Here is a 22994-nt window from a genome sequence, read left to right as displayed (position 1 = left end):
ACGACCTCGATTACCGTAAAAAAAAAAAAAAAATGGCAGTATATTGAACCGACTGTGTATAGCAATATACAACAAAGAATAGACTTAAAACGAAGCGTCAGTATTGACGAATGTTTTTTATAATTCTAGTATTTCCTCCATTTATCTATTTATATAACAATTCGATAAATGCCCAGACCTTACCTATAAATACGAATATACAAGAAAGAAAATTAGTGACAAGTATCGATATTTGGCCAATCGACGTCCTTTCTTAATTAAATGTGCAGATAAGGTCGTTCGCTAGTTTTTTACACACGCATCGTACAGCGTATACCTAATCGTCCTGCAGATTCAAACACGAACTGACGGCGTTGTTATCATCGTCTGTACCCCTCCACGTAGCTACGTACGTAACATGTACAATATATACATTCCGTTTCGCCTTTATCATTTCGGCTGGACTCATTTTTCTCTCAACTTCAGTTTATTTCTGCGTTGCTTAAATTTCGCAGGGAGCTTTTTTAGATCCGGCATTGTATCGTATCGTCTATTAATCATTCGACGGTGGCTATTCGTACAATAGGTTATAGGTGTCCAGTAATAGTACACCACGACTTGTTTGTCATAAAATATGAAAAATATGTTTTTTTCACGAAGAGTGTACACTTATCTATAACTTTTCTATTTCTGATGAACAACGTTTCGATATTTATCTCACCACGGCAAGTTCTTATTTTCAAACAACCGCACGATACTGCACGCATTTTACAATCGTACGACATATTGAACAAATCCAGTCTCTTCGTTCACACGTTGTATTCACAGCTGTACAGCTTTGTGTACTTGTCGGATAACTTATGACCAAGGTATTATACATACTGTATATTTAAAATTTATATAACTTATACGTATATGTCTGTTGTTTTAAAGCGGTGTTAATGAAATGATGGGTATAGGATTCAATATCGGTATTCTCATCATCGCGCGATAATATGATGTGGGATTTCTAACACGCACAGCATCTGATCCATTTACCTGCGCGCTCTTTTCAAGTTTTAATATATTATACTTTTTCCTCTCTACCGTCCTCTTTTCGTCTTCTTTTCGTCGTTATTGCAGCCGCTCTCTTCTGTTTGTACTTAATCTTCTGTGCTTTTAAAAAAAATTTTTTAAAAAATTTTTAAAAAAATTCACGTCCGCTTGCTTTTTCCCTTTTTCGACGTACTTTTTACTTATTACAAGTAAATAGAGGTACTTTATCCGCGGACCGTGTGATATCACGACGAACTCGTACTACGCCTCATTCTGTTATACCTTAAGTAACGTGTGTAAAATGCATGCTTACACGTGCACACCTGTCGCTCTTTGGCAATCGAATAGAAGCTTGAATACGATTCTAATGTCAAACTCGCGCATCGGTATTACTCAAGGCATGCATAAAGACACTTGTGACATCATGTCGCGGACGGGAGGAAATCAAGATCATGCGCTGTAAAAGGAAGCTGCGCACTCGTCAAAATAAATGTAATAGCAAAATATGTTTACGTGTAATGAAGTGGTAAAAAAAAATGACGTCGCTAATTTACTTACTTTTCACACTCAAATTATCGCGTGCAAGGGTCGCGAGGATTGAACTGAATTTTAATAGGCAAACCGCGATAGAAACTGGTGTCAAATTTTCGATTTCTTCCACGTAACTAATGAAATGAAAAATAGCTTTATTAGATAAAGTTTGCTTTTTATTTCGACGTGCTGTTACCTGCTGCTTATACTGTCAACCAAAACTTGAAGAATTGTTTATCAACGTGAAAAATGCAAAAGCAAACTTTATAAGTAGTAAATGCAGATTTTGGTTATTATTCGATGTATAGAATCAAAATTTATTCACTTAAATATACACACGAAATTTTTTTTTCTTGTTAACCTGTGTTGTTGTTGCTATTACTGTTATTATCGTTGTCATTGACGCGAAATGTTTGTCTTATCTTCTCATCTCGACATTAAAGTTTGTTCGTAAACCTAGATAACACTGCAGGCATCTGCCTATTATAATTATTACAACCTTCTTAATTATTTCTGCGTCATTTTATACACACATATATATATATGTATGTATGTAGGCATCGCTCTATGGATAAAAGGTAAAGTCCGTTCCACAGTGGTATAAATGGCACGCCTCTTTCCTGCATGACAAACAATAACGAATGATTTTCGATGTTTTGAGTTTTTTTCTACGTATTTAGACGTCGTTTATAATTTTGTTATCTCGGAAGGTTAATTATACGTTCTTATTTATTCACGAGCCATTCGTATATATTCGGCTGAAAGGTTACGCGAGTAATTTTAAATTACTTACGTATTTCTCCTCAATTATAAGGCGAAGCAAAATAATTGGAAGTATCTTGAGTCGTTTGTATTTGCTAGATGCGTACTGTAAAAAAGCCTCACTGAAATCTTGAATCATGATACATGTAGCTTTTGCGAGAATTACGTGAAAGTTCACTACTACACACACACACACACATTTGTTAGGATAGTTTTAATTTCTGACTGAAAAAACTTCAGACGAGATTCGCCGAAATTTGATGATGTCTTACTCATTCTTAAATCCAAACCGTTTTACGTACATGATGTTTGGATTTTTTCTTTTATCAATTGATATTGTTACAAAGGGTGAAATCACCCCTTTTGCCCCCTCTTTAATGATCTAGTAGTCGGCATAGATAAAAGACGTTTATAAACTTCTTATGTCTTTAAAAAGAATAAGGTTGCTGCGCCAACCAACATTATTGTAAAAACAGTCTTGTTTCAGACTTTAAACAAGAAACACGTATATTGCATTAAAAGCATTTATCACGATATTTTTGTTCACGCCTTTGATTTGATAATAAGTAAACTCGCGGATCCATAATTTATTAACGTAACGCCTAAATCGTTACAATATAATACCGAAATTTGGCGGTTTAAAAGGCGAACTGACCGATGATTTTCGGAGATTTGGTTGAACGTATTCATGAACGTTGGACTGCGAAGGGAAAAATAAAAATAAAAATAATCGGAGTATATTTTATAAATTGGTAATGTTTTTCAGATAATCTTCGTGAAATCATTCATTGGATTTGACTGTATCGAAAAATTCGACTATTTTGTTTTTCAAAATTCAAATAAAAAATATTGTTCCAAATGATGAAAAAAAATGCTATCAAAGTTTGAGCTCTTAATTTTAATATCAAGAGGTGTATCGTCGCGATTTTCTATTTCCCATTTAAATTACATTGGAAATATTCTTTTTTTTGTTTAGCTTTGGAATCTTATAACTCGTCAACTCATTAATTTACTGCTAAGACCAGAACGCATTTTTGTAGGAAATGAAACGTTCTACAAAAAGGGTCCATAAATAACTTTTGGAAGAATAGATTTATCATAAAATGGTAACAGCGGCTGCTTCGCGGTTCTTCGATTCCAGATTGATAATCTTAACCTTACGTAACAAAAACACATTTAACCTTACAATGTGACGTATATATCTTCTAATTATCTATGAAAGATGAGAGATCGATGGATACTTGTCAAAAAGAAGGAAGAAGAAAAAAGAGAGGAAAACTAACAACTGATGTGCGTATCGCTAAATCACGCGTGTAAGAAAAGAAGCGAATGATCCAAATCTAAATTCTTTGCTGTCAATCAAAACGGATTAAAGGTATGAACTACATATCATATTCACTGATTTGCGCGTTAATCAAATATCGCGAATATCTACGAAAACGAAGTAAATCGATTCGTGTTGTTTCAAGATTAAATAATAAGAAATAAAATAATGAAATAAACTATAATAAAAAGAAGAATACCGGTCTCAATGAAAAGAAGAAAATTATACGCCTATTATGTATAATTTAGCAAGATCAATTGGTGCTGCATGAATGATAACGTTAAAAATTTTAATCTCTGGGAAGCCAATCAATAGTTGTTATGATTATGGATTTTTAATTAGAAGATGATTGATTTTTCTTAATTAACGAACAGCGACCAAGCCTATCCTGGCTATATTTTAGTAAGCGGAAGTCGCTGCGGCTTTGACGAAACCGCGAATATAATATGTGGGCGTTAACGAACAAAGGTGGACGAGTTACTTTGGCGATCAGCTTGCAGACGCGCGTTTGTTAAACTTTTACACTCTTCGGCTAGATTCGTATCTCTACACGGAGGGAGTCTTTCATTGCTTATTCGTAATTCCAGTGAAATGTACGAACTCTGGTATAATCGAGGCATTGTATACATGGGGTATTCCATGTCAACTGGACCAAATATTTCCCCTCACGGTTGTCGATTCGCTTCACGATTTTCCTTGGATTTTTTTCCCTCCAACCGTTAATTTTTTATGATTACTCAACGCCAACCCTGCAAACCCAACTAAAAATTGGCATTTTTTTAAATGTGTTACAAATTCTGAATATTCATAAATATAATAATAATAATAATAATATTCCTACGATAATAGGAGATCGTAGTATTTCTATACGAATTATTATTATCTTGAAATTATCCATCTAAAATCATAAATCATACATTCATACATTCATACATTCATACGTAGTATTAAAGTTCGAAACCAAAGTTTGGATGTCGGTTGTTCGGACGTTCAGAAAGTGACGTCGTCCAAAATTTTTTTTCACTCTCGAAGTCATCGAGCTATAGTAACCGTCACGACCAAAATCAGCTTATCGCCGAATTTCTCAGTCTGGAAACAACCGCGGAATAGAGCGGACGGATGAGAATCTCGCTCCGCAGATTTCGAGTACCGGTTTTTCTACCTCCTGGATCCCGCGCTCCGGGTCCGCTACCTGGTGGAACTCGAGTTCCAGGACAAGCGCTCCGTAGTTTCTCTGCTCCAGGTCCAGTACCTGGTGAAACTTAACTTCCAGAACAAGCGCTCCGTAGTTCTGGCTGTCCAGGTCCTTGACCTGGTGACTTTTGACCTCCAGGAATAATTTTCCGTAGTTCTGGCTATCCAGGTCCTTGACCTGATGACTTTTGACCTTCCGGACTAATTGTCAAGTTTACAAGTTCGATTATTGAAAACGTCATGTTTCGTACTATCAAACCAATATGCATGCTTCAGCTAATATTTTGAATCGGAAAAAAAACCGAACGACTAGGATCAACAAATTGCAATTGGTGAGTGGTTGGCATTGTGTACATAGGAATACGTGACGATAGCGTCGTTCGATTAGAGCTAAAATTGCTGTGCGTAGTGTTTCAAATCTGTCAGCACTTAGCTGATTGTTCTGTGGTATTTTTTGACGAAATTTATTGTCATAAAATGATAATACGTTGTACTTACGTGCATGCGTAAACGTGATTTGTAGCATTATATAGAAAAAATCTTACGGGCAGATCCGGTTTGCGTCACATGCACAAAGACCTTTGCATATTATTACATATATAGTTTTATATATTGATAAATTATTCAAAAGCGAGCTCGTACATATGAATACATAACCTGTTGCTACAATTTATATTATACCTTGGGTATATTCTCAGTCTGGTAATTCGAGTAACATCAGAGTTCGATTGAGCTTGTAATACAATTATTCCCCTATATAAACTTGGTGGATTAAAGTGTCTCTTTAATAAAACTGCGCGCAAGTCATGCCTATGTCTGTAGGTAACTAGATACAGCTATACGTAGATGTATGTGGTCAGTGATCAACAGGTAGAAAATTGTCCTAAAACTTGTGACGCGTCACTAACCGAATTAAAGTACAAAGTTTATCCCCGCTTATACAGGCATGTATATTTATATATACTATGCGACAGGTTCATTCTACAGGTGTAAAGTGATTATTTTCGTCGAACTTTGCGGTCAATCGAACGAAATTTGTTGCACACGAAAGTGAAAAAAGAAATTAAAATCAAAAAAAAGAAAGCAGCTTCTACGAGTTCGCGTTCTCCCGATGATTCGCACTTTATGATTCGCGATAATTTTCTTCTTCCTCTTCCATCCCGTTTAGCCGAGATATTAGATTTCTGTTTCACGAATCTCTGCTGTTTACCTGAAATTTCATTAATTGCCACGTGCACTGAGAAAAATTTCATTTGTTAGAGTGACTAGAAAAATTCAGTAAAACAGGTGTCGTTAAAAAAACTGTTTGAATATTGTTGGAATTACGAAAAACGAGGTACGCCTAACCATTTTGCGCTATCGTCGATCCTTTTTTGACAATTGCAACGCAAAATCATTTTGTTCGGTTTACTCTACTTTTTTAGTTAAATACGGTTTTAACGTGAATTTATTGTTGCACAAGCGTTAAATTTTCGCAACGGTTACGAGAAAATGTAGTAACAGTGATCGTAATGAGAAAGAATAGTAACGGGTACCAGACTATCCGGTAACAGCTGGAAAAGTAATTTTCACTTTCTACCTAGAAGTATATTTTTCGATTATGGTAAAAAATGAAATTAGTCAAGGACTGAGCGGTAACCGAAACTAAAAATTTCTCTCAGTGTGAAGCTAGAAGCCAAAATCCACAGTGTTGACGATAGTCACACCTGATATACGCAGCTGCGGGTACGTTGGCGGAAATTTGTGCCACGAGTTATAACTTATACCGTGCACGAATTCGCGGCTTTGCATGTATGTGCGTAACGGGTGTGTAAATGTACACGGATACATGGTTGATGTATCTTTTACATTCATTAGCACTTACTCATGCGGGGTTTGACTCACCGCGCCCTGCATGCGAAAAAAAGCAATAATGAATAAAATCACGTCGCGTCGATGCCCGCGCATTACGAAGCGGGAAGGTCACAAGGCACGCCCACGTATACATATACAATTTGAAGCAGAAAAACAGAGTCGTTGGCGGAAATTTTTAAACCGTTTAATCAATTAATTATGTCGGAAAATTTCTTTACTCTCATTGTTGATTGCGTAATAACTTTTTTTTTCACACTAAACCTGCGGTTTTATGCTATACCGCATTCTCTACATTTTCGGAAATTGTTATCTTGTAGGTGAGATGGTATAATGTTGAGACATCATTTAACTCGTACGTCGCGTAAAAGCAGGAAGTAATTAACACGTCTACTGCAGGCAATTGGGTCAATGCTGAGAGGCCGTTTGATCCAATGTCCGTTTCTGTTATTTGACACTTTTATTACAGTCTGGCGAGGATTATTCGACGGGGAAAAATACGCGTTAACTTGTCATATCGCACCGCGGCGACGAGAGTGACAAATGAAAAATTGTCATTTTTCAGTAGAAACAAATAACTGTGGGTAAAAAAGCCTCGCGTGCTTACGGAATTTGCCTGTTGTTCTCTGATCTGTGACAGCCAATTTTTAAACAACGACAATGTTAAATTTCATGCTTACGGATTCGAACCTTCCAAATTCGAATATGCAAAGCTTGTACAAAGAAGTAAAAAATAATTCTTATTTAATTAAAAGTTTTTCTTCTTCATTTTTTAAGAAGGTTATAATCTCGTCATTTCGTTTCGCTTTATTCGCGTATCATAAATACTACAGAAAGCTGCGTAGATAAATCTATTTTTAATATTATTTAACGATCAGAGATATGGTATAGATTCGGCAATAGACGATGATTGTGCGACAGTCTCGACAATTCTCTTGGCCCACGCACCATACCACCAAAGTAGGAGTAAGTAGTTCATTACCGTGCGGATGATGCGAAATAACATGACCTGCAGTGGTCTACGATTCCACACAGAGAAATGTTAATTACATTCGTTACACGGTTGCCGATGAAAATTCCTTGATAAAGTTTGTACAATCGTTACCGTGATAATTTAAATATCGTTGTAATTATAATTGTTAGGAGTAGAGGATTAGGTTGCGGGGACGTTTATTTTACCTACGGCTAAAAAATATTGTCATTGTGAAGATGCGCTCGTTGATAGAGTAAAGGATTGTTATTTCAAAAGCGGACAGTAACCATTATATCATAATAAACTGTCGGAATTGTAATACGTCGCGTGGTTACAGTCACGTAGACCAAATACGTGCGTCTGCTCTGCACGACGTTCAAGGCAAACGCAAATTGTTTTCTCTCCCTTTAGACTTCAATACAGCGTTTATTAATCAGCCGTGAGATAACAGAGTTAGTTTTTAACCTCTTCTTGCTGTACTTAATAACGCTTTTGTTTATTTTTTTGGTACGATTTTACTTTTTTCGAGCTTTAAGATGATTTAACGACGCTTGTCAGCTGTTACAGCTAAATCTTTGTTACAAGTGTAACGTGTAATCTATGTTACGCGGGTATAAAGCTTGGATAAGGCCATAAAAAATGTGAGGCGACGATTATTTTCTTTCGCGCCGTGTTGATGGTTGTTTCTGCTGCTGCTGTTTATTATAAAAATGAATTTTTATCCACACTGCGGGTATTGAATAAAAAAGAAAAACAAATTTCTTCACGATCTGCCTCGATATTCTCCTCTGCAGTTAGTCCTTTCGATTTGTTATATTAGCTGATGAAAAAAGCAATTGTCTTGCATAATTTAGTGCGATATGTCGATGGATTCATAAGGGTTTAAAGTAATCCATTCGCGGTTTTTTTTCCACGAAACACTATCTGTTATCTATTATCACAAGTATACTTAGCTGTACACCGAAGAATTTAATTTTAGCATGAAATCTATATTTAATTTTTTTTTTTTTCTCTTCACTCCAGGTTATTATTTTCATCGCAGCTTTGTCAGCTTGCCAAATTTCCGTATTTTAAATGCAACCAGCAGCTAGTCCAACGAATCTAATCCAAACCTATAGCTGTTCTATTCCCGTCACTCCGTAAATCCTCTCTCGCTGCATAACGTCAGGCACGATCATTTTCTCATACGATATGCATAATGAGTTTGTATTGTATACATATTTTAATTGAAAAAAAAAATAAAAATAAAAAACTCGTTCAAACTACTTAACTCTTATTCGCGCGATTAGGTTGGAATGAATTGAATCGTGATTTAACACGGGGGAGGAAATTAATTTTTTTGCTCGTTGGAGGAATGAACGATACGATATCCATCCTCGAAATCAATGTCAAATTTTAATCTTGAACTGCGAAGTTGTTTCGTGTCTAGGTATACGCGTTATAATATATAGGTACCTGTGGAAACTATACCCCCTCAGGTTCGTTGGAGGCTGTTATAGTCAATCTGTTTAAGTTAATTAGAAATTATCCGCGAGACTTTGACGTGCTTCATAATTATTTTTCGCAGCGGCAAGAGATGAAATTACCCGCAGTATGAAATTGCTTTGACCGATTACTCGATGGCCGTATTAATAGTCAAGACGTTGAAACAAGAAAGGATTTGAAATCAGTCCCAGAGATTGCCGCTTCTTCGATCTCGCATATATATACATATACCTCTGTAAAAGTACCTACGGTTACGCATGCTAGATGAATAAAAACGCCAATTTCTCATTAGACATTTCAACTGTCGGTATCGTCGATCATTGCGAAAATTTTGGGACTCATCTACGATTATCCAATTACACCTCTTCTTTGCAGAAATTCGTCATTCGTCGACGATATGTTACTTGTATTGTGTTTTTTATTCGTTTCGTTTCTTTTTTTTTTTTTTTTTTTTTTAATCGTAACAATTACAATATCACGTATGTAATATCACGGTTTAATGCGTCGGACAAATTAGGCTTACACGTATAAACACACTTGCACGAAGTATAATTACGCGAGCCTTTTCGTTCTCGGGTTTCCTTCCTGTTCGGACAGGAGTTTGTCTCCCTTCTGTTCGTGGATCAATAGAAGGGTCTCGGCTCTGCCGCCGTCTGATCGTGAGTTCTCTCTTCCTCTTCAGCTTCGTCCCTCGGGCATTGGTAGTCGACTGTTGGGTGGAACCGTAGTCTATGCGACATCGTACCGTCTTATTTTTCAACTCCCCGCATTTCACGAGGGGACGAACCTGCCTGCCTCTGATTCCAAATTGAGCAGCATTATCGCGGAATGGTTTATGCAGACCCTACGTAGAAGCACTTCGCACCCTTATACGTAGACGGGAACCCCGTTCTCGTATTCTCTCGCCCTTGTGTTACCTACGCCCCGACACTTGGGACTGTGTCGTAAGGTAGAATTGCTCCGCACCACCTCTCCTTACGTGGTTCAGGAATTCGAGACTTTGAGGGTGGGGCTGCTTAAGACAAAAGGTGGTTGTTTAAACTGCAGAGGGACACGCTGAAGGGTTCGACAAACAATTTGATTATTATTTCTCATATCACCAACCGACAGCCAGTTTCCTAATATCGTTGCTTTGTTACTTAACTTGTTGCTCGATGGAGGTGGAAGGTTATTTGTTTAATTGAAATGTCCGTATCGCGAAGATTCTAAGACGATGCGAGGATCGAACGATCTTGCCGATAATTACGTCATAACGATTATGCGCCGATTCCTCTATCGCACATTAAGTAACTGGAATATTTTCTCAGGCTAACCAATCTGTACGTGCCATTTCATATTGTAATTATGACTTTTGTTATCTTCCGCCAGGTCATACCGCACACCGCGTATTATATAGTTCTGCATAATCGTGATGGAGATGTACAGAAATCTACGGTATAACGTATTTAAGCGTGCGACTTACGTACTTACGTTATATACGTGAAACTGTGACTTGAGGAAATTCTTCGAACGTTGAATAATTAATCGTTAACACGAGATCCGATACTCCGAGAATGTTTGGGTCGCTAATAATTAAACGGCTTCGAAGGGTTGAATGTAATCGTCGTTAAAACGAAATCGGTGTATTTCCATCGGCGTAAAACATTGCACGATATAATTCATGAATCATTTAACAATTTACATGCAAATTGTGCAGCAGAGTGAGGCGTCAAATCAAATTACGTCATAGTGAAATTTCATCCGTTCATAATGGTGATCTGATTGGCGTCTTTTTAATCCAATTGTAAAACTGTTCGCTTCAGCCGGCGCTGTTTGATTTTTTTTTTTTTGTTCCCTCCACTTTTCTTATTTTAAAAATTTTTTTTCTTTCATTTATTTTTCTTATACTTTTTTGCTTTTTGTTCGTCAGGGTGATAATCGAGTTTATTGCGTCGTGTCGAATCAGCCATACCGGTGAGAAATTGGCTACATAGGCAGGAGTGGGGAGGCATAACATACATTTGATGGAAAGACATGCGAAGCGAAATAAGGATAAAAAAAAGAAGTAAAATAACAAGGAAGGCCTGACGAGGCAGAGTTGATGAAAAATAAACACTATACCGAGCGTGTAATCCTGTTTTGGTTGTAATTTAGTGGTAAAAAGAGACTTATGCTAAAATACCTATCGACCTTCGCGTTATTTTTCATTTGCTTTTCATTGACAATTGCGTATAAATCCAAAGTAATATACACATACATACATGTAATATCGGTCTCCTCGTGTATACGATCACCGACGAATGTTATACATGTACGTAAGAAATGCGGATCGAATTTTCTTACCGCGTTACAAATACATCCCACAGTAACAAGTCTTTTGACACAATCAGTTTTTCGTGCAGTTCGTTCGATGATATCGCATTGCTCTCTGTACCTGTCACTCGTTTATCGCACGTGCAAAACACAGGCATACGAACGGTGAGGAGAAAGGTGTTTTTGGCTAGGTTGAATCGGTCTGCGCATGATCGGGAAGCCTGAATAGAAGTAGACCTTATATAGCGGAATAGCAATAAACGGCTATACCTCATCGATGATTGAAATTACGAATTGTAACCGATGGTTTTATGCCGATCAATTTGGACCGTTGCACGAAAAAAATCTGACGTATCGTCGCTTACGATTCTTGTTGCCTATCTCGCACGCTGACGACATTCGAATGTAAAAAAAAAAGAAAAAAAGAAAAAATTGGAAATTTGATATTACATAGTACTATGAGGCATCGATAAATAGATTAATACATTTCATTCGGTACATTCGGTATCGAATACGCAATTTATTACTTTGACATGAGTGATGTATCACTCACTGTCAATTGATTATTCGAAGAGAGAGAAAAAAAAAAGGCAGAAAAAATGAATCTAAGATGAAGTAATTCGCGTCCGTTTTCAATGTCGTCAAATCAATTATACGCGGTATCACGGTAAAATAAATCCAAGTCGTTAATTCAATTTTTAAATACCCAATTACTCCAGCAGTCGGTCAAATCTATAACCATGTAAATATCATACGATAAAAGAAACGATAATTATTTTTTTTTCCTGCTATTCTCGAATCCGACGAATGGTCATTCTGTCATTCAGCCACTAGACTTCAGACTTTGCGAAGCACTCGATGACAGATACTTTGCCAAGAAAGTGATTCATTTTCGCGTCGTCAGACGCGGAGGTAAGATATGCAAACTTCAGCATCTAGCCTGCATCCGCTCGTGATCTGCTGTGCAGTAATGTTAAAAAAAAAAAAAGAACCACTCGATTCAAGCCTTGTATGATTTTACCTTGCAAAAGGAACCTCGATCAAGTTTCTCGGGTCGTGTTTTCAAGGAAGAATTTTTCCACTCCTGGTTGGATGACTGAAAATCGATACTCTTTGTAAAATTGATTACGAGATCGATACGAAAAATATAAAAATACAAAAACACTGGTATCGTAAACAAAAGCTGAGGTACCGATGTTTCGTGTTAAGGGAGAGTATCAGTGTGAAAAAAAATCGATTTTTTATTTTTTTTTTCCTTAAATAGATAGTTTTGACCTTTAAGAATATGCCTACAAATTTTTAAAACAATATTCGGCTTAGAAGTATTCGAAATTTGCACCAAGCGTCGACGATTGTTTTATATCAACATTTAAGTTGCATCATTCAATTTTATCCTCTCGAAACTTTAAACGCGTTTTTCTCGAAACCATGTTTTTTGACCTGGTTGACAGCATAACTCTGTCAAATTTTGTCCAATCGACTTCATTCAAAAAGGATTCTCTTCAGAAAACTTATCGCTATCGTCGCATCGTAGAGTTTTTTTTTTAAATTGTTTACTTTTTTTTTTTTTTTTTATTCATAATTTACTGCAAATTTTTTGTGTAAAATTGTACACTTATGTAGTCAACCGTCGGAAAGTTTTTTTTTTTGAGAAGCCATTTTGCGACCGCTCCTCTGCTTTATAAAATGTACCAGAAATAAAAAGAACATTTCCTTGCATACTTCAATGCTTCAATAATAAATACACAAAATCCCAAATAATTCGATCTAGCCTTTTTTTCAAAAAAAAAAAATTCCCAAGTAATACCTCATTTTTCAGCCTGTCACACTGATATTTCTCTTCAAATTGTTACAAAGTTATTCAAAAAATCTGACTGTTTCCGAGGATTTCGTTCTAAAATGTTTCATTTCATTTCAAAGACAATTTTTTATACATCTATTTTCTATGATGTGACCAAAACAGATTTTGTTTGAGTGGTCGGTGCAACGATGCCGTTTGTTGATCGTATTTTGACCAACCAACCTTTAGGAACAAGCCGTCGTCCAGCGCATTCCTAGATGCGATGAAAATGTTTGATTTGACGCCGCCACCGCTGGCGGTTTAGCAAGAGTGATCGTTGGTTTCTGCACAGTCACTATATAAGTCGTCGTCGCATACCGACATCCGTCCTGGTTAGTTTCTTTGGTTATATAAATAGTTTAAAGGCTACGGCTTCACAACCAGGGTCAAACGTACCTGGCTTTCAATTTCTCCTTCTGAACGTATAACGCACCCCGGGTCTTGTCATTCTTCGATAGCACTTGAAACCTCTCCGGATTTTATTTCTCACCGTAAGACGTTGACAAATCGTTGGCGAACACGTTTTTTCATTATAACGGTCAAGTGTGATTGCCCGTTAATAAATAATAAATAATGATATATTCCGTGCATTTAGGTGGTAGGTATTTGCAACAGGATTCCTTGCAAAAACTTGTAATTAGATGATTTGCACCTGTGTTACACGTACCTCGAAACTTTTTCGCACTTAGAAGATCAACCCTTTGAGTCACACATTATTGTGCCGAGTAAACTTTTATAACAAAACAGTATTCTGTGGTTTTTGGGCTCGCTGATTGCGAATCTGAAATTAGCTTTTCCAAAATTCCAGATGGTGGATCCAATGTGGCGGATAAAAATTCCGAATTTAGTCAAATCTGGTCAAAAAAAACTCTATGTAGTGGTTTTCGGAATCGTCGACTACAAAAATGAAATCAAATTTGAAAACGTCGTTGTCGCGGATCCAATATAGTGGTCAAAAATTTGAAATCATCGAATACGGTCAAAAACTCTATACTCTGTCAATATTTGAAAGGGAATTTCAAATCTACCATCGATGCTGTGCATTTTTGATCATGTTTTCTAACAACCTTTTGCTGTAGAAAAAAGTAACTACTTGTATAAATTGATTCGCATTATTTGTTATGTATTTGATTGGGAAAACAATAATTCGATCGAACTACCAGCTTCTGCCAATTTTTATTCGAAACCCTGATTCGTGCGGCGTAGGAGATTTTTTTTTAGACCAGTTTTCTTATGTATTCCCGAGGGTTCATTGCCGAGTTTCTATCTTTGTATTGGAAAAAAAAAAACTATCGTATACTCCCGAAAGAAGATGAAAACACCGAAAAAATCAATAACACATTGCACAGCCGTAGTATTTTTGCTTAGCGAGTATGAACTAAAATTGCGGTAAAAGTAATTGCAACCTGATAAATACTGAACGCCAGAGACGGAGGTAAATTTTTTCTTATTTAAAGTTACAACAAATTGTTTACAATATAATCCGTGAATAAAATAATCAGGCCTGTATAATAATAATATTTATTTAGCACAGAAAAAAAAAAACAAAAAACAAAAAAGAAGACAGAGAAATAGGAAACGAAAAGTTTGTTTAAGTTACCAAAGAATTTCGTTGCGGTTTCGCAAATCTAGAACAAGGATATTACCCGTTGCGTTCTTTCTTATTTTAGCTGAAAATCGATACGAAAATCGAAACAAAAAACAATGTTTCTATTCCCTCATCAATTCAAATTATAACGCGATCTTCTTGCTCGCTTCGAGATATTGTCTGACCTTGGCTTCCTTTTGACCTACTGCCTCTTTTAACACTTTCGAAACTTTGACACTGAGACACGACGTCATGAAATCTTGATCAAGGTGCGGGAAAAAACACTTGAAATTTGTAATTCCGCTTGACACGGATGAGCGACACTGATGCCGGGGATACCGTATCGCCAAAAACATGGGATGATGGTCTTGCGGGTCTAATGGATCTAACGGAGTGAACACGCCTTTCGTGAAATTTTACGACCTCTACGATACGACATTAACTAAAGTGCATCGCTGCTTTTCCAGCATCCTCGAAAAGGGTACACCAACTTGTAAAATATTTATATAACGTTCAAATTCCGAGGCTTATACGTACTGGACCTTCAAATCGAGGGATTCGATAGACTCGTAAATCTGAAAAAAAAATTAAAAAAAAAAAAAAAAACGAGATAACCGAGGCGAACACTCGAGCAATTTATTCGCGGCCAAAATCTTGTCGATTTGTAAAACAATCTAAAATACACAATTACAATAACTACTGTACTGATGTATTTTCATTATTTTTTATTTCGTCTTTATATAATACTACTGCGATTTTAAATTCTTACTCATTCTATGACTCAATGCATATAAATTTTATAGCCATATAGGCGTGTACGTAAAGACGGAAAGAATATGTAACTAATTTCAAGCGTTGCGAATTGATCGTACTTATCTTAATTACTCTGTATAAATTTGCTCCGAAACATTGAAACCGGGTTTAATCACCTCTGAGGGCTGAGACCTGATTGTAAATTAATTGGCAATCGTATATGGCGTGGATGAATCAGCCGTCCCGTTTCGGGATTCTAGTTAGGTATCCACTATTCCAGATGATGATGCATGCATGTACACGTATAGCATACGTCACAATCAGCATCTATCGACTCTGCATCTAGGTATTGAGTCATTTCTCTGCAAGTTATTCTCGAACCATTTTATACGCACGCTGTATTATATATATTGTATATATAATTATACATACATATATGTATACATATATGTATGTATAATTTGACCCAAAAAGCTTACCGCCAGTATTGTATATTTCTTTTTAGTTTCGTTCGTTGGTTCGTTCACTCATTCATTCACTCGATCATTCATTCGTCCATTCATTCATTCATTCATTCATTCATTCATTCATTCATTGGCGACTCGGCGAGTCGCGTGCTCAGATGCTTGGTGCAAAGTAGAATGAACTCTTGATTACAATGGGACATAAATAAACAAGTCCATTAGCTATACAACGTACGTCTCGTAGAGTGACGCGAGTACACGTGTACTTTCGCGGGATGTATCAAGGCTCACGCACTCTCACACTCGCACACTTGCTACGAATGGTATATGTATAACAATCCGATTTGCAACAAACTGCGTTTCGCCTGCCTAAGCAAATCGGACCGCATGCGCTTAGGGTTCAAAACACTGCACGCGTAGTTATTCCGCTGGTGAGAGCTGCTACTGATTGCTGCCCGATGCGCATCATTCTATATTTATCCTCGTATGTGCAAAACTAAACCGTGTGCAGCGGCTCTAACTTTGCTCGGTGTTAATTAAGCCGGCGGATGCCTCAATCGGTCACCCCGACATTATGTTCCTAATAAGAGCGGCTTTGGCGATAAATGTAGGGATATTTTAGAGATGGAAAGCGGTTATTCGTGTCATTGATAGATTGTTGAAATTTATTCGTTTTAAGGTCAATTTACGGTATATGTTTCGGTCGATTGCAAAAATTAACTTCGTGATTTATCGGATGTTTATGTTGGAATTTTTAAACTCTCTTTGCTTACATAGTTCGTCACGATCGAAATTACGGAATTGTTTTTAGTTTTGTCTTTATGTGTTATAAACGACGCTCTGAACAAAGGATATCATTTTCTTTTCACCTTACATTCTGAACTCCTCAAGGAGCGAATGTTTATACCAATTATGATGAAAGCTGTCGACAGAGATTTTCCAGAGAAAAGCTTTTAGTCTGTCAAGAATTCTACTCGGAAAATATGGCGGCCACTCAGGTTTTTTAAAATTCATAACTCGTGCGATTCTTTACAATGAACCTTTGTATAGAAATTATTATCTGCAATCTCTTTCAGTGCAGTTAATGCCAGTTCCTGTCTTCGTATCATGAAATTTGTCAGTCCCAGGATTTGAGGCGGTGTAGAAATAACTTTGGCGATTCAAGATGAATGCAGTGGAATCACAAAACTTAGTGCACAACTAAAATTGGTCAGAAACATTTCATTTCGCCAGCGAATTTTCATAGATTGCTTAATATCATAGGAAGGTCCTAGAAAATTAAGATAGTTTTTTTCATTTCTCTTTCTTTATTTTTTTTTTTTTGTCTTGACTTGAACATAATTTTATGTGTATCGCTAGTCTCGTAATTGCAGGTCACATCGATATACCGACTTCTTTCTTCTGATCTCTTTCTTTTCCTTCCCTGCTTTGTTCTTCCTTTTTTCTTCTCTTCCTAAAAATAAGCACCAGTCGATCGGGAAAAGAGAGATATTCATTGCGGCGATTCAGCGCCAATTAAACTCTAGCTAATTAACTCCGTATAAACAAAAAAGATGTTGTATATATGTGGGTTGAAAGTATAATAAGAAATGAACTGTCGTGTTTTTACCGCTTAATTTGCCGACGTATACACGATACAGTAAATAAAACGTACAATTGTATACGTACCTATACAATACACTTCCTGTATATATTTCACCGAATTTCAAAGAGAAACTAAATATACGAACCTGTTTGTCTCTACATTTAAGTGATCATCGGTTTTCAGGTTCGGCGTCAATTGAGCAGAAAAACGGAAATGGAAATACCAAAGGCAGCAGCAAGACCAACAACAACGGGATCGAGGTTAACAGAAACGAAGAACAGAATGGACCCATTGATATCAAAACTCAAGCCAAGAAGAAACCCGCTACTCCGGGAACCGGCCCTCTGCTGCACCAAGCGTGAGTTTCAGTTTTATCTTATTTCTTGATCTGCGTTTTATTTTCCAGATTTTTTTCCCCCCTGATACAATCGGTTTAGTATTGATCTAATAACGTCGCGTACATTTTTATACATATATGTTAAAAGTTGTATCACAATACGCCGATATCCAAATAACGAATAGGAAATTGAACTGTGTATGTGTGTACTGAGGAGGAAAATATAACCTACATCACCTTGTTGGAAAAATGTTTTCCCTTGTCATCCTGCAAGAGTTTCACTTATCTCCTACATATCGACGCAGTATTTTTTCGTGGCGTGTATACTAGTTAAATTAAAGTCGAGAATATTTATTTTACGTTCGTTGAACCGGCTTAATATCATCGCGGTGGGCGTTTTTATTTTCATTTTATTTTTCTCCTCCGTATGCCGAGTAAAAGTTGTATTGTATAAATACCCGAGTGTAAGCTTGTGTAAGAGCGAGCAAGATGATCCCGATTTACATGCTTCATGGTCTTGTTTTATTTAATCAGTGCTCGGTTGCCGGAACGACGAAACCTGGAATATTCAATCCAGTCTTAATTTTTCACCACTCGACGGATCTTCTCTCGTTTGCTCAAGACGAGCCAGGGATATGTATGCAAATTCGACTTTACTCTTCAAAGACCTGTTTATATTGCCCAAATTTCATTTCGTTTTTCTTTCGTTATTAATTCTGCGGGAATACTTTTCTTTTTCGTCGTCATTCTTTTTGCTGCTACAGTAATCAGTCGTATATGCGTTATAATTCACGTGTTCTTGATATTGTTCAAAGATTGGTTGAAATGAAAAAAACCCAGCCTGACTAAGCAAAAATTGAAGATTAGCAGTTTAATTATTAAAAATATTTGCATAGGTTTATTTTCCTGCTTGTCGCCTCCTGAATCACTCCACCGAGGTATAACTATCCTTAACCCTTTCTGCATCTTCATGTTACAGAGAAGTATCATCCAGCCAGGTAGACTTCTTCAAGATGCTGGACGAGAAAATAGAGAACGTAAGTTGGAACATTTTCTTCGCATCTTAAAAATTCATCGTAGACGGACTCTGAAACGGATTGTCAGTCGTCGTGAAGTTTGGCAACATTATACATTCTTAACTTGCTAACCGGCGTTGGCAACTCGTTTCAGATGACAGATAGAAACAAAGAAAAACATTTAAAACGTTAGAGGTAATTTTTAGACCACTGTCTATATGAGAGATTGAAAAAGGCATGAAATTGCATAGCATTTATATCCGCCGTACACGGTAACATGATGTACGTAACGTAAAATTTCCATTCCACGCCCTCTGGCGTTATATATAACAAAGTTTTGCATTTCTCACGTTGGATGTTTTTTTTTTTTTTTTTTTTTTCTTCCCTTTATTCCTCACAATAAATTCCAGGGTCCAGACTACGACGAGAGTTCGGATGCTGCTGCGAGGGTGGAGCGGGTCTCGAGTCTGCTGCGTCGTTGGGAACTGGCTAGCGTAACCTGGTCCTCGGTCTCGGAGCTGAACGCCTCGCCGTCGACGATGCATCAGAGGGGGGGTCGTCGTTCGTCCTTGAGCAATTCCCGGCAAAGTCTGAGCGCTAAGGACCGCGAAGGAATGCGAAATATAATCGGTGGCCGTCCAGAGAGCGCTCCGATATTCGTAAGGAACGCAAATCGCGTCGACGGTCTCCAAGATACTCATTGCCCGTCGCCGAATATGCCGAGGCACGTGCTCGAGTCGATATCCCAGAGTCCTACTCAGAGTCAGAAGAACACGCCGCCGGGCACATCGCCTACGTGTTTTCGTTACGGTGATTACAACGCCGGAAATCAGTCGCCGCCGGTTCATCATCATCAGCATCAACATCAACATCATCATCTGACGGAGAAGATCGGCGCCAAGCTTCAGTACAAAGGATCAGCGGCGAGCGGCAACGGCGCCGAATTTATAACAACGCCGCATCAGCTTTATCGCGAGCAGTACCTCCAACAGACTGGAATCATTACGATGCCTAACAACAACCAGTTCTCAGCTGGTTCGGGAAACAGCGTTATCAGGAGTAATCCTTACGTACAGCAGTATCAGATCAATCAAACGGAACATTTCGGCTCGCCGCGAAAGCGGGGATTCAATGCTGCCCAAATGACGTGACTAGAAGTCGGCTGCAAGGGTATCGAATGACGGACGATCGTACGTCCGACTATTCGGAATCAGAACGAATTTGTTTGGCGGCGAATAAAGACTGATTATAATGATGAATAAATGGAGGTATACATAAGGAAAATCATTGCACGACAATTGTTTTATAAGACGTTTAAGACAATTATTATGATGACACGGCGTCTCGATCCCGGTTCGCCGATGACAGCTTGCGATCGATAAATCAGGCGACAATCTAATGCAGAAGGAGAGAGAGAGGAGAGGAGAGGAGAGGAGAGGAGATGAAAAATCAAACCCTCTTCGTTCGTGGCATCAATTTTGCACCCCATGTATGTTGAGTGCAAGACGTTTTACCTACGCGCATTTACATGTTGCTGATTATTTTACAACCTCGAATCTAATATTTTGCAAACGTGATGAAAGAGAGATTTTTACGATGGAATAAAATATATCTTAACAGTAACGATACAACAGCGACAAGGCCGAATGATATAATATATTCGGATTGAGACAGTAAATGCTGGATGATTCTTAAAAACGTCGGACGTAACATCTCTGTCTGCAGATATTCGTGAGATACTCTTGAGAAATGGGATTGCGAACCGGCGTATAATAATGCGAGGGATAACATAAAATTCAAATCTGGGTATCCCCTGTGTATGAGAAAATATTCACCATACGAATGCCAATGACGAAGCGTCTGACAGGGTTACCAAATATGGTAATGAGGAATTCGTCATAAAGATGCATCATTTCTTTAAAATGCAATCGCGAATACGGAACGTATCCATCTTGGTATTTTCTTTTGTTCAGTAATGTAAAACGCTTTCCACTGGCAGATAAGAAATGCAAAGTGGTAGGCGGGACGGTGAAATATAATAAAAGATAGGCTGAATTCGAAAATGAAGAAGAACAAAATATACGGCATGTGGCCTAACGTGTCCAAGCTTAATTGACTCTAATATCTCATGTAATACGTCACATGTCAGAAAGCTAGCTGTATGCCGTACCGTTTAAAATCGCATAAGAGTATTTTGATAAGTGCCAAAATAAATAAACTTCACCAGTAAGCAATCTGAATGTTAACCTAAAATGTTTAATGAGAACAACAGAGTAGAAAAGAAATAGGAAAGGGTTTTAAAAAAAGTAAAGGGTAAAAAAAATCACATCACTTTCCCTGACTCTGTATAAATATGTATAATGTGAATTACTGTAAAAAGACGGTTTTCAAATTCACTAGATGTATGATGTATAGCAAACTTCATTTGAACTGAAAAAAATACAATTAAAACATACAACATATACCTATCAGGGCCACCACAGTGACACACCTTAATGTCAAAATCAAATCTAATATATCTAGTAGACGGTAATAAACTTTTGTATAAATGTTTGTGAAACAAAACAAATCAGGTATAGCCGGAAACTAAGTTATATCGTCATTGTATAGAGAAAAAAAGAAAACTGAAAGATCTACAGTATAAAGTTATAATATATAATATTATATACTTTATTATTATAACACAATGTGCAGTATAATGCATAGATTATATTATTAAATACTGCATGTTATAAATATTGACTTTATATAAATATATAGTATACACACTCATAGTCGATTGTATATTCGTATGTTGACTATCAATTTTATTAATCTATCAATATATATATATATATATATATTGATGCATATATTGATATATATTCATATATATGTATCAGTATATATATATATATATACACACATATATAGTATATGTATGGTTGATGATATAAAACAATTTTATATTTCACGTTGAAATGTGCGGAACTTAAGACATTCGCACGTGACACTTCACGCTATCCAACACAGTGTCTATTTATTCTGTTCCGTTGAATCATTTTTTTTTAAATGACTATATATTACCTTTCTTATTACGAATAAAAAAATCGACCTTACGTTGTGTAAATTCATCTCATCTCTCATTGCTACGAAAATATAATACTACAATGAATCAATTTCTTCTCAAAAAAATTCGCATCTCTAACAATTTATTTTTGTTTGACTCCTTGTGTGATAAGTCATTTATTCGGTTGGACCTAACATCTTTAAATTGTTAATAGGGATTTTTCAATTGGCAAAAATATTTTGCAATAATACCCAAGGTGAAATTAATTTTTCAAAAATATTTCGTCAGTGTGTGGATTAGGTACACGCGATGCGCTCGATGGGAATGGATATATAAATCATATAATAGAAATAATTCAAACATCGATCAATTCCACCGTTTGGAGATACTCTGATTCGCCCGATTCGCAATTCTGTATGTAGTACCTGTGGCGTGAGAAGATTGTGAGCACGTGAGGCGGTGAGCAGTCTCGACTATAAGCCGATTTGAGATAGGTAGTGCTAACGAGATCCGGGTGGAGGGGAACCCCTACAATACTGACCTAATCGCATTTGGTACCGGCTTGATGTACATACATGTACAATGTGCACATCGGCGGAAATCGCTATGTATAAGAATGTTGTATTACGACCAGAAACGGGTCATGGCTCAATCAAGCCGCGTTTTACTCCATTTTTATATGTCAAATTGTATGTATGTACTTCTAAACCGGTCAGCATCTGTCATGCAGCGATTCGCTGGTACAATTGTGTAAGTCAATCTAGGCTGTTATTTTTCGAACGAATAAACACAGAGCAGTTTCAAAGGCTTCCGAAACAAAAATATATATGAGCATATTTCTTAAATTTTCTTTAATGGCATTTTATCACCCTAGATTTAATGTGAAGAAAGAAGAAATTTTATTTTGCATGCTGTCGTGTCCTGTGTGGTTTCTGG

General features: G+C 37.0%; 1 protein-coding gene across 4 annotated transcripts in view; it reads left to right on the top strand.

Moving 5' to 3' along the window:
* The window catches only part of LOC124300886 (uncharacterized), a 37605-nt gene extending 14723 nt beyond the window's left edge, over positions 1-22882 (top strand). For all 4 annotated transcript variants that reach the window (XM_046755359.1, XM_046755360.1, XM_046755358.1 and 1 more), the window contains 3 exons: positions 17840-18014; positions 18973-19030; positions 19420-22882. In XM_046755359.1, the coding sequence (XP_046611315.1) occupies positions 17840-18014; positions 18973-19030; positions 19420-20160 (974 nt within the window). In that variant the 3' untranslated portion in view covers positions 20161-22882. The remainder of the gene's footprint in view (positions 1-17839; positions 18015-18972; positions 19031-19419) is intronic.
* The last annotated feature ends 112 nt before the right edge of the window (positions 22883-22994 follow it).

Source organism: Neodiprion virginianus, chromosome 3 (assembly GCF_021901495.1).
Source record: "Neodiprion virginianus isolate iyNeoVirg1 chromosome 3, iyNeoVirg1.1, whole genome shotgun sequence".
Classification (NCBI taxonomy): domain Eukaryota; kingdom Metazoa; phylum Arthropoda; class Insecta; order Hymenoptera; family Diprionidae; genus Neodiprion; species Neodiprion virginianus.
This window is presented reverse-complemented; position numbering and strand designations above follow the sequence as displayed.